Source organism: Nannizzia gypsea, genomic scaffold (assembly GCF_000150975.2).
Source record: "Nannizzia gypsea CBS 118893 supercont1.8 genomic scaffold, whole genome shotgun sequence".
Lineage (NCBI taxonomy): Eukaryota > Fungi > Ascomycota > Eurotiomycetes > Onygenales > Arthrodermataceae > Nannizzia > Nannizzia gypsea.
Window position 1 is genome coordinate 774,840 of NW_003345194.1, and position 12,685 is coordinate 787,524.

A 12,685-nucleotide genomic window follows, 5' to 3' on the forward strand; every position below is an offset into this window, starting at 1 on the left:
AGAAAAGATTATTCAATGCTGGCTGTTGGTGGTGCTGGTAACTAGTTGGTGATATGATACGGGGTGATATTTTTGGCAGCCGTCGCTAGGTGCGATATTTTGTATCTTCTTATATCCCTCAGGCCGCAGTGAAAGCGAAGGAGTGCGTTCGTTACACAAGTCACAGTAGCCGCTGCAGGTACCGGAGGCATCTCGCGCAGGAGTCTCGGCTCAGACAATGCCCCTGGACAGCTGCTCCCTGCGCTCCTCCCAGACATTCTTGCCCGAGCACGAACACACCATCTTCTCGTTGTCCCAGACGCCGGCGCTGCGAGCAACGACCCCGACGATGGTGTCCTCGTCGTCGACGCTGAAGGGTCCCTCGCGCTGCCGTGATACCACCATGCTGCGTCCGATCATCTCCCAGACGGCTATCGGCCGGTCCAGGAAGACGCTGCCTTTGCCGTGCTCGTCCACGTCCACGCTGCCCACCACTCCCCGGGGTTCACTGTCTTTGCGGCTTTTATCGTCGTTATGGTTACTTTGTTGCTGCTGCTCTTTCAGTTCTTTGACGGCCTCCCAGACTCCACCGGTGGACTCAGGTCCGCGGGATATGTCTCCCGTCTCACGAATGGTGGCCCAGTATCTGCCTGGCGAGAGCCCGTTGATCGTCAGATCGAATATAGTCAGATTCCCCGAGACTTGCACCATGCGCACCAGGCCCCGGATCTTGTTTGCAACGTCCTCTCTGTGTGTCTCTAGGATGCACACCGAGGCGTCTTATACAGTCAGTATACGCTGTCTGTCTGTATCCTTTTCTCACATGAACTAGTTCGGCTTCGTAGACGTACTGTTAGATGTCCCGCTGCCGCGTAGAATGGCGTCTCGGCCGGTGCCCTGGATCGCAGCCACTATGGCAGAGGGCGCAGCAGTGCCTTCGACCATGATCAACTGGTCTGCTAAGTTGGCATCGACCTTTTTTATGCCTTTTCCGTAGATGTCAACGACTTGGCCTTCCACTACCAACTAAACTCACAGGCAGCTAAAAGTTATAGACTAACCGGCCAGCTCGTACAGCGGCTTAGAGACGTCCTTGATGCAGCTCTCGCACGTCAAGGGCACCGCAAATGTTGCCTATAGTTGTCAATGTTAGCTGCCTTCATTTGATATCTAGGGAGGGGCTTCCAACCGTACTTGAAATGGCTCGATCATGGTGTCGTCTCTCTCTCTCTGGCCGTAAAAATAACAGTCTATCTCTTATATCACTCCATCACTCTACCCGTCTCTAGTAATGTATGTAGAGGTCAATGTCATCGTCATAGTATTAATATCAGACGCTGCCGAGGGGCTCGCGGCCGGCTTCAATCGTCACGGCGGAACATCCTAAGTCCGGGCATCGACATCTCGAGAGACTCGACCTACGGCTTAAGGAAAATGAAGGTCGGGGTGAAAGAAGCGAAGACAAGACAGCGAAGATGTCAGCTCCGGCTAAATCTCGATGGGCAGACGATAACCCAGCGACAGAGGCTGAAGTCCAGCGGCGCAAGCTAGAGAAAGAAGCGAAGAAGCGCGCAAAGGCAGAGAGACAGCGACTCCTTGAACAGAGACAACAACAGCAACAGCAACAACAACACCCGATAGATACCAGTGATAAACAGCCAGATAGAGCAGAGAATGGAAGTGAACCGCCTACGAAACGACGGCGGCTGTCGAACGAAGCCCCCGAAGCTGCCAGCACTGCACCGCCGGCAAGGCTGCTCCAGTTCCCAGCACCGGAATGGGGCCCCTGCAGACACATCGACAACTTCGAAAACCTGAATGCGATCGAAGAAGGGTCCTACGGCTGGGTTTCGAGGGCCAGAGAGACGGCTACAGGCCAGATCGTGGCTATCAAGAAGCTCAAGATGGAGAACGCGTACGATGGGTTCCCTGTCACCGGCCTGCGCGAGATACAGACCCTGCTCGCCTCGCGACACCCGCACATCATCCAGCTGCGTGAAGTGGTCATGGGCGACACAATGGACGAGTAAGCTATGCCCCTTTCCTTATGTCTTGTCGGTGAAAAGCCCAGATACATTGATGGTCATTAACCTCCTTGTCTGTCCTTACTCGGCCTTTCTTCCCGCAGCGTTTTCCTGGTCATGGATTTCATCGAACACGACCTCAAGAGCCTACTTGACGAGATGAGGGAGCCCTTCTTGCCCTCCGAGACGAAAACGGTCCTGCTTCAGGTTCTAGGCGCGGCCGAGTTTCTGCACTCGCATTGGATCATGCATCGGGATCTGAAGACTTCGAATCTACTTATGAATAACCGTGGGGAGGTCAAGCTGGCTGACTTCGGAATGGCGAGGTATTACGGCGATCCGCCACCGAAGTTGACCCAGCTGGTTGTTACGCTGTGGTATCGGGCGCCCGAGCTGCTGTTGGGAGCAGACAAGTACGGAACCGAGGTTGATATGTGGAGTATTGGCTGTATATTCGGGGAGCTGTTGACCAAGGAGCCTCTGCTTCGTGGCAAGAACGAAGTAGCTCAGCTATCAGAGGTATTCCTCCTACACCCCTTTCTCACCGTCTTTGCCTCGTCTCGTTCAGTTGAAGTTGCCTGCTGACACAGATAGATATTCGCCCTCACCGGTCCACCGACGTCCCAGACATGGCCAGGCTTCCGCTCCCTTCCCAACGCCAAATCCCTTCGTCTCCCACCGTCTTCTTCTTCTTCCGACTTATCTGGCCCGTCCGTTCCGCTTCTACCACGCTCAAAGTTTCCCTATCTTACTTCAGCGGGCCTCAGTCTGCTCTCTCACCTGCTAGCTCTCAACCCAGCAGCCAGACCAACAGCAAAATCATGTCTGTCACACCCATACTTCCGCGAAGATCCCAAACCGAAGCCCAAGGAGATGTTCCCTACCTTCCCATCCAAGGCGAATTTGGAGAAGAGGCGCAAACGTGACACTCCTGAGGCGCCAAAGAGGGGGGAAGAGGCGCCGCGGCTGGACTTTGCGAATGTTTTTGGAGGAGGCGACTCTGGCTCGACAGAGGCTGGAGCTGGCTTTTCTTTGAGATTGGGCTAGTCCCGCAGCTGCATGTAATTTTAGCGTCTTTTTTTCGTCTCTTTTTCTCCCGTATCCAGAACTGCACTCTGAAAGACCAAACTGCGATGGCGATGTCCAATTGGTTCCCTCTCGTAATGGCCTGTGAATAGCTGATCCTGTCTTCCACCTACAGCTAAGCCACACCATTGTAAACCAGACCAGAGTCCAGAGAACCCCCCCACCCATCAATCAACCACCCATCAACTTGTTAACTCTGTGGCAAGGTCATCAGCAAACTGGAAAATATCAAAAGTGTTTTCCTTTTCCTTTTTGTTTTCTTCGAGAGCCGCAAGTCACGGGATGACGTCATCCATTTAAGCTTATTTTGCTTAGTAAAAAGTAAACATGACTAAGCAGGTCATCTCTTGGTCGATTTTTTTTTTTCGTCCTTTTTTCTGTCTTTTTTTGTTGGCAAGTTTGTGGAACCAAGAAGGGGGAAAGGGAGCTTGCGCAGTCAGGTTTGAGGTGAGTTGGCTATTGGAAGGTTTGGATGCTGTGGTAGGCCCGTCATCCGCGCGAGGCTGGGTCTGGGTGGGTTGGGTGGTTCAGATCAGCCGGGGCTGCGCGTAGCAGCCATGGATAGGAAAATTAGCTGTGATAGCAGCATTTCTTTTTCCTTTCTTTTCTGTCTCTGGGTGGTGCGATATTAGTGGTTGGTGTTCTTCTAACTTGACTCGGAACTTGATCTGTAGAAAGCAGATTACGGGAGCTCCCATAGTCGTCAACCTAGAATAGAGAATACTCCGAAACCAGGTAGCTCCGTCGAGCTACATAAGTCGAACAAAACGGATGCTCCGCTCATAATCAAAGGCTGGAGGTGACCCACTGCCACCGAGCCAGTGATAGTGAGGAAAGACTTTGCTATCAAATCTGCTGCCCAAATATGTCCACCTCTAGATCATCCAACCGTGGTATAAGCTTCTGGAGTCCACTGAACCGCGCTCCGCATCCAGTTGACCGAGTCATCGGAATGTTATCGAGGCAAATTTGCTGCCGTCAGCGCGCCAGTCAGTATCTATCCGAGGCTTCCTTCATGGATGGCACCGCGAGCTAGAAGCGTGATTGAGATAGGTTTCCAGGAATGAGCAGTGCCACAGACGCGTACCAGAGCGGCCTTCTTCTCCCAGAGAAGATCTAACTTTGGATCGCATCGGGAGTTACACTGGTATGGAGAGTCATCTGGCAATCGTCGACACGGTTAACCCGCACTTCAGCATCCTCACTGGCCAAAGTCCTTGAGTCTAGAGTGTCGGTTCATGCTGCTGCCCGTTGATCCTGTAATTAAACCTCGGCCGTTCAAGGCTATCAAGCGGGATATCGATGATACGGTGGGTATCTCGCGCAGTCAGCCAGGTAGTGGCCATGTCATCTCTGGGTATCATTATCTCGTCAATTCGTAGCTGTTGTATCTGCTGTAGCTGTTGTATCTGCTGTAGATGCTGTGTCGATGTCATGTTCGCAGCAGCGACGTCGACGTCGAGCCGGCGCTTAGTCACCCGCCATCGTCGTCTTCATCAACTTCTTCGACTTCACGACTTCGCGACTTCAGCTTCACTCAACAGCCTCAACAGCTTCAACCTAACATCTTCAACAACCGACGGCCGACCAAACTATAACAGCGCAGTTATAGTTCGTCGCCGTGACTAAGCTTGCATCTGCCGGCTTGCGAGTCGGCTGCGCGCTTGGCGACCAGGATTTTCTTGCTTCTGCCGCGAACTCATTGCATCATAACGCGGATGGATGGACGGAGCAGGGCAAAGGAACCCGGTAGCACATCCTGCACACCCTGTTTGCCAGAGGTCGCTGGCGGCGCTCCTTAAAAGGCGGCTTCTCGCTGTTCCTGCTGGGTATATCTTCGAGTTTCCTTCCTTGCCACTTCTTCTTAACTTGACTGCGTTCTGATCTCCCGCCCTTCGATAGCCTGGGAATCAACCTAAATCCCCTGAACTCTCCCTCTTACGCCGCTCCCCATCACTGTTCTATTGGCTCACTATTGGCTCCCGAGCGAATGAACCGCGGGTGAATGCACCGCCGATAACGCAATCTACGATCTACAGCCTATCGGTCTGGCTCTGCTTTAGTTATCTTATCAGCCTATTCCGCCATTTTGAGTCAGAAAGTCAATCCGGCATGAACACCGGGGGAGATATCACCATGGCGGCCGCCGTCAGGCCCTCTCGTCTCCCTTCTCGTCCTCCTTCTTTTCTTCCATCATCACCATCGCCATCGACGAGCAGAAGACAACAGAGCAACATGAGCCTCTCCCAGACCTACTTTCTCGCCCAGGTGGCCCGCCACAAGCTGATGAACGCTGCTCGGCGGCCGGATAGAGACCTCCGGGTCCTCACCGCACATGCAAACATGTTAGACGGCCTTATGGCAGACCTTGCTGAGGCAGAGAACGAACAGGAAGACTGGTTCAATCAGGCCGTCAGCTATGCCAATGCCGGAAACACTGTAACGGCCTTCAACGATAACGGCGACGGCGACATCCGTGACAAACGCCAGAATCCTACATCCGATTTCGATTTTGACAGCGATGATGATGATGATGATGACCTTTATGACGAATTTGATGATGACGATGATGACGATTTCGATGAATGCGGGTCAGACTGCAGCTGCAGCTCTGGATCCGACAGCGGAGAAGACATTGTTTTCATGCTAGATAGCCACAGCCGTGCTGTCCAGAGAAAACGTTCAATTTCAACTCTCTACAACGAACTAAATTCCACCCTCTCCGATGCAGAGCCCGACGAAGAAACAGACTACGCCCACTACACCAGAGACAGCATCCAGCAGCCTCCTGAACTTCTCCATGATCCAGACGAAGAAGAATCAGATGATGACAGCCAGCCTGTATCTCCGAGACGAAATAGCTTCGACTTCTTCGCTACATCCTCTCACACTATTGGAGAAACCCTGACGAGCTCAGAGGTAGGAAAGGAGACAGAGGTCGTTCAGACTGATGACGACGACGAAGATGTACCGCTCCTTGGATACTGTTTTTCTCGCTCTTCGGTGTTGCATGGTTAGGTGCTATGCTTATTATTACCTTTGCTATTTTTCCGTATTCCTCGCTGGCTGGGGGTTGGCGGTTTTGGTGGGAACTCTTTATGCGTTATGATATGATTGATGTTATGTGATATGATGTTATTCCCCGAGATGTCGCTATATATGCTGTGACTAGATCTATAGATGGACAAAATTTCATATTCCTTTACCTCATTACTGATATGACTGACTCTTATGGCTGACTGATTATGGCTTAAGGAAATAATATTATAACAATCTATTCTCTAAGTACAATCATGTTTCCGCAAATTCAATGAACTCCATTAGTACCGTTTGCGCTGCCATTGGTGCCGTTGGTGCCGTTGACTCCAGCGTCAATGTTCAACTTGGCCAACGCCTCCATCGTACGATTGCATTTAGCCAGTGGAAGGGACACCTCAATCTCCTGGTCTCGCAAGTCTTTGAGATACTCGCTCACCAGTGGGTTGATTCCACTCTCGTTCGCCCTCGAAACCCATTCATCCAAAGGCACTGACTCAAACGCTGGGCCCCCATCCTCCTTGCCCAAATACTCGCCCAACTGCTGTATGGGCACTACAATCTCGCCTCCCTCATGGATGAACTCAAGTTCATATCTATCTATGTAGGAAGAAGCGGAGACAGGTCTCAGCTTTAGCACGCTTTCAATGATATCTGAAGCAACGAATTTGACATTGATCAGGTCCAGGTATCCAGACCAGTTTATGAAGCGAGGAACAATCTTCATCTTGCGGGAGTATGTCAATAGATTGTTAACTACGTCGATCTGAGACGTAGCGGTTCCGAGAATGTTGGTTGGTCGGTGGATGTAGACTGGCAGACCGAACTTCTCATTCACATTCTCCAGGTATACTTCGCTCGCCCATTTGGACGCAGTGTACCCATCTGAGCCGTCAGTTGGTGGCGGATAGGCTGAAACAGAAACCTGGTCGAAGAAGTCGGCGCCGCTGAGATGGCCTACTCCAGCAGTAGAGACAAAATGATAGGGAATGAACCGCGTCATGGCCCATCTTGCAATCTCCTTGGTAGACGCTACATTTGGTCCATAGAGTGTCTGGTACCCCTGGACGAAGGAAACCAGGGCACCACAGTGGATGATTGCTCCGCAGCGGGAAAGGATGTTTTCTTCGTCTTCCTTTGATAGACCAAGTCGTGGCAGGGAGAGATCACCTGTGTATGTCACAATCTTCTCGGATTCAAGGCTGCCTTTTCTTGCGACTCCGGTTCCCTTTGCTCGTATGGCAACACAGTGAATCTTCGAGATCTCTGTACTGGCTTCAAGCTGCTTAAGGATCTCATGGCCTAACAGCCCGGTACAGCCGGTCAGAATGACCTCGATCTTGTCCTCGCCTGACTGGCGAGGCGGGAGTTTGTTCGAAGGCATCTCAAGTTCTGGGCAGACAGTAACCTCTTTCTTCCAATCAATTGGCTCGTTCGCAGCGTCTACTTTGGCCTCTCCGGCTTTGGCGAGCTTCTCAAGAGGTGCGTTTTGGAAGAGGTCCTGAAGTGAAATGAAAACACCTTCTGTTCTGGCTGCTGCTGCAACTTTCATCGCGGTAATCGAATCTCCCCCAAGCTGGAAGAAACTATCTCCAGCACTGATATCATCAGGGCTCATCTTCAGTGCTTTGGCCCAAATTGCTTGCATCTTCCGTTCCATCTCCGTGGATACTGGCCGCCTCTCTCTGATAGGGGAGTATGCTTGGATATCTTCACGGGACAACGCCTGTGCTGCAGCTAACAAGCGTTTTCTATCTGTTTTGCCGGACGCAGCAATGGGAAGCCTGGATAGGGGTATGAAGGTAGTTGGCACCATGAAGTTTGGAACAGATTGACGGAGTTTTTCTTCTGCCAGCTTTACATCCGCACGGAACTGGTCGCTAGGGCATTCAAATAGAGATGATTCATCGTCCTTCACGGTACCGTTTTGCTCATGCTCTTGCCAGACAAATGCAACAAGACGTGGTTTGTTACCAAGTTCACTATGCCTTATCACTTGGACAACGACATCTCGACTGGTACGGAAACACTGTCGAACATGAGACTCAACCTCTCCCAGCTCGATTCTCTGTCCATTAAGCTTAACCTGGAGGTCTTTTCTTCCAATATACGTAAGGGTTCCATCGAGGTTGTACTGCACAAGATCTCCAGTCTTATACATTCGGTAGCTTTCACCCTCTCGAATGGAGGACAGCCACTTGGGCGCCTCAATGAACGCTTCAGAGGCCGCAGGATTGTTCAAATAACCACGGCCAACAATTGGGCCTTCGATTATCAGTTCACCAATGGCCCCGACTGGAAGAAGTCTTGACTGATCATGTCTATCCACAACCCAACATCTCGCAGCACAAGGGCGTCCAATATTTGCCGGACTCGCCTGAAGTCCAGTATCTGGCTGGATAGTGGACGTGACTGAGCACTCAGCTGGACCATAGGCGTTGACTAGACGGACTTTCTTTGACCAGCGAGCAATATCTTCGGCCGCCATAGCCTCGCCACCAAGGATAACAATCTCAACAGTGGGCATATCCTCCGGCTCGAGGATTCGGGCTACTGAGGGCGTCAAATCGGCGTAGGTGACCTTAAACTCCCGGGCCGATTTTACAAGATCCCCTTTGCAATCTGCTTCTGAAGGAACACATATGCAGCCACCAGCCACCAGGGTAGTCAGGTTATTCTCAATACAAACATCAAAAGAGTATGAAGAAAACTGTAGGACGCGGGTCTTGCTTCCTAGGCCCAGTATCTCTCGGTTTGCGTCTGCGCTGCTGGCAAACCCAAGGTGTTCAATAGTAATGCACTTAGGTTTTCCAGTAGATCCAGAGGTGAACACGGAGTAAATTGCGTTACTAGGGCTGATGGAAGGAGGCTGCCAGGTACTGATATCCGTAGCCCAAATAGGCTCTGACTCTGTAATGGTAACAACTTGGTAGCTGAGCTGCTGGAGACTCGAGGCGTATTTTGGAGATGAAAGAATCAGACTAGCGCTGGCTTGTTGACACATTTCTGACATCCGCTGCACTGGCTGAGCAGATGGATCGAGGAGAACGAATGCGGCACCGGCCCTTATCACTCCAAGCATTGCAACGGTTGTCCATTTGGATTTTTCAAAGCAGAGCGGAATAATCATTTCTGTGCCTACCCCGAGTCTGTTTAAGTAGGCCGCCAGTCGCCCCGTAAGGTCGTTCAATTGGCTATACGTGAGATCGCCATCCCAGGCACAAACTGCCTGGGCTTCAGGCTGCTGTTCACATTGCTTTTGGATAAGTTCATGGGTAAGCAAATCTTGCTTTCGTGGCGGCTTGCCATTCCAATCTTTCAGCATTATCATATCCCCGGGGCTGATTAAATCGATTGCCCCCATGGTATTATCCAAATTCTTTGCTACCTCATCGAAAAGATGTGCAAATTGATCAAGAATTCTCTCCATCGTTCCATGAGGCAATACTTTAGTGTCAAATATTGCCTGAATTTCAATCATTTCTTTCCCTAAAGTGCACTGTAAAGTCAAGGGATAAGTGTCAAATGTTGATTGATCGGGTATAGCAACAGGACGGTTGAATATATCCAGCTTGCAATCTTCTACCGACGGTTGAACCAGAAGCAGACTGTTAAATCGGCACGCTGCTGCAGCATCCTCTCCCAGGGTACTGATGTTCTGCAATCCGAATTGCTCAAATGGTATGGACTGTGCAAATTGATCTTGAATGTCTTGTAGATTCTCTCTGACATTAACACTTGAGCGTATCTGCACTCGGAGAGGAACAGTTGCAAGAGCAGGGCCAGTCATCGTCTCAATTCCTGGCACTTGGGCATCTCGTCCGGTGACGGTCACCCCGAATACGACATCATCGGAGGCTGTATACTGGGAAACGACGGCGGCCCAGGCCAGTCGCAGCTGGGAGTTAAGAGTGAAGCCATTCCGATGGACAGATCCTAAGCTAACTGATTTTTGAATCGAAGAGCTAGGGATAGCAGTGTAGTTTTCCGATGGTAAAGATGGGAAGGCAGCGGATTTGATATCAGAAAACTGAGTACGCCAGAAACTACTAGCAACTTCATGCCCCTCAGAAATATGCTTGATCAGTGGTGAAAATGGCGTCGGCTTCAATTCTTCGCCGCGATACGCTGTTTCAACAGCCTCCAGGAGTAAGGTCTCTGACCACCCATCATACAGTGCGTGATGTAGTGTTAATACCATGTATCGACTAGAGCTGTCGGCCTGGGTTTTGATGAGTGACAGTCTAATTAGGGGCTCCATGAGTTTCATTGGCCGCTTTCGATCCTGATCAAGGTAGGAATTTAGATTGCTTGATTCTTGCCAGTGGATTTTTGCGCGAACGACTACTTGCTGAGCCTTCCCAGCATCACCTTGATAGATGCGTGTTCGGAGGATGGGGTGGGCGCTAATGGCTATATCCCATGCAGCTTGAAGCTGCTTAGTATTGACTGACTCTGAAAGCTGGAAAACATGCTGCATGGTATAAGCTCCAGGGATTTTGATACTGAGTGCCATCATACCCTCCTGGAGGGGAGTGCAAGGATAAATGTCTTCAATGTCCTCTCTTTTAACAGCACCCGTGTTGATGACCTCCCGGATAACAGAATCGCGGGCCTCGCAGTTTCCTAATAACGAGAATGGTTCGATTAATCCAGCTTTAACATCTGAATGGTGATGTAAAACAGACGCCAGATCTTCAAGTCGTGGATTCTTGAATATATCAGCAACAGTGACTCTTAGCTTCTCAACTCTAGCAGCGCCAACCAGCTTCATAGCGCTGATAGAGTCTCCTCCGAGATGGAAGAAGCTATCGTCCATGCCGACACCATCTTCTGGTTGCTTGAGCACCTGACATACAAGGCTCTGGAGTTTGCGTTGAATGTCAGTCGATGGCATACGCTTCGATAGTGTCTCATTTCCGAGCATAAGGAGAGCTTCGGCGGACATTGCCTCGACTTCTTTTAACAGTAGATTCCTATCACATTTGCCGTTCTTGGTAATGGGAATGTTTGCTAGAGGGAGGATAGTCTCTGGAATCATGTACCCTGGTAACTCCTTTTGCAAGGCGTTCTTTGCCTCTTGCACAAGTAGGCTAAAGTCCGCGGAAGGTCTATCCCATAGTTTGTCCGGAGATGACATCTCTGCATTTCCACAGTAAACAAAGCCGATTAGAATCCGGGTCTTCCTGACACTGGAGAGAACGACGTCAACGATAACATCTTTTGCACCACGGAAAGCCTTGCGCAAACGATGTTCAATTTCTCCAAGCTCAAGTCGTTGGCCTCGAAGTTTCACTTGAGTATCCTTCCGTCCTACATATCGAATAGTGCCATCGACAGCATACTGTACCAGGTCGCCTGTTTTATAGAATCGCGACCCTTTCCCCCATCGGAAATTGTACAGCCATGGCGGATCTTCAATAAACGCTTCGGCATTCTTTTCTGGGCGATTAATATATTCACGAGCAATAAGCGGCCCTTCAATAATCAATTCACCGACAGAGCCTATAGGAACCAATTTATTATGGTCATTTTGATCCACTATCCAAGAAGAGCCAGAGAAGATACGTCCGAGATTTCGAGGATCGGTGGTTGTTGATACGGGATCAGTAATAGCACACATTACCGAACACTCCGAGGGGCCATATGCAAGTAGAAGCTGTAATTTATCACACCAAAGATGTGTCTCGGCCGGTGTGATGGCTTCTCCTCCAACAACCATAGTCTTCAGCGATGGAAAACGGGAAGGATCTAGAGACCTAGCCAATGCGGGCGTCATAAAGATCCAATTGACGCCCAGTCGTGCTACAGCCCCAGATATATCGTTCCAACGCTCCTGTTCCGAGGGTATACAGATGCACCCGCCAACAAGAAGGACAGAGAGTATCTCACACACTGTGGCGTCGAAGGTATATGAAGCAAATTGAAATACTCTACTACTGGAATCCAAACGAAGTGCAGCAGTGTGCCCACGGGCACTAGTGATGAACGCTGCATGTTCAATAATGACACCTTTTGGCTCTCCAGTAGAGCCAGAAGTGAAAATTGAGTACATGGCATTCTTTGGTGTCACAGGTACCGATAGTAAGGAGGTTTCGTCTATGCTCCAAGCTGAAATGTCTTCAGATGCAATAATAATCTGGTCTGTCAACTGTTCAGCACCGGTAGTAAGGTGCGGGGATGTAACGACTAGAGCGGCATTGGTATCATGGTATATCTTCTGAAGACGTTGCTTCGGGTATGACGGGTCAAGGAGAACAAATGCGCCTCCAGCTTTTAGCACTGCTAGAATTGCTACCGGAGCCCATTTACACTTCTCAAAGTATAAAGGTACGATAGATTCAGGTTTCACACCAGCAACAATCAGCTTGCTGGCTAACTTAGAGGACAGCTCGTCGAGCTCCTGGTACGTCAGGTTTCCATCCCATGAACAGATAGCCTGGGCTTCAGGCTGACGAATACAGCGTGCCTGTATCAGCTCATGAGTACAACCGTTCACCATGGCAGCTCATCAATATTCCATTTTGCAACCTGCCAATTTGTGCTCTGTAGCAAAACAA

General features: G+C 50.3%; 3 protein-coding genes across 3 annotated transcripts; 2 read left to right on the top strand and 1 right to left on the bottom strand.

Moving 5' to 3' along the window:
- Positions 1–210: 210 nt before the first annotated feature.
- MGYG_08143 (superoxide dismutase 1 copper chaperone) lies at positions 211–1,191 on the bottom strand (the record flags this gene model as incomplete). Its single annotated transcript, XM_003169918.1, has 4 exons — positions 211–758; positions 831–965; positions 1,041–1,113; positions 1,174–1,191. The coding sequence occupies 4 exons, from the start codon at positions 1,189–1,191 to the stop codon at positions 211–213; spliced, it is 774 nt and encodes a 257-aa protein (XP_003169966.1).
- A 263-nt stretch (positions 1,192–1,454) lies between these two features.
- MGYG_08144 (cmgc/cdk/pitslre protein kinase) lies at positions 1,455–3,050 on the top strand (the record flags this gene model as incomplete). Its single annotated transcript, XM_003169919.1, has 3 exons — positions 1,455–2,005; positions 2,108–2,522; positions 2,598–3,050. 3 exons carry the CDS (start codon positions 1,455–1,457, stop codon positions 3,048–3,050), a joined length of 1,419 nt encoding a protein of 472 aa, XP_003169967.1.
- Positions 3,051–5,225: 2,175 nt separating this feature from the next.
- Positions 5,226–6,107, top strand: MGYG_08145 (hypothetical protein; the record flags this gene model as incomplete). Its single annotated transcript, XM_003169920.1, has 1 exon — positions 5,226–6,107. The coding sequence occupies one exon, from the start codon at positions 5,226–5,228 to the stop codon at positions 6,105–6,107; it is 882 nt and encodes a 293-aa protein (XP_003169968.1).
- Positions 6,108–12,685: the final 6,578 nt, after the last annotated feature.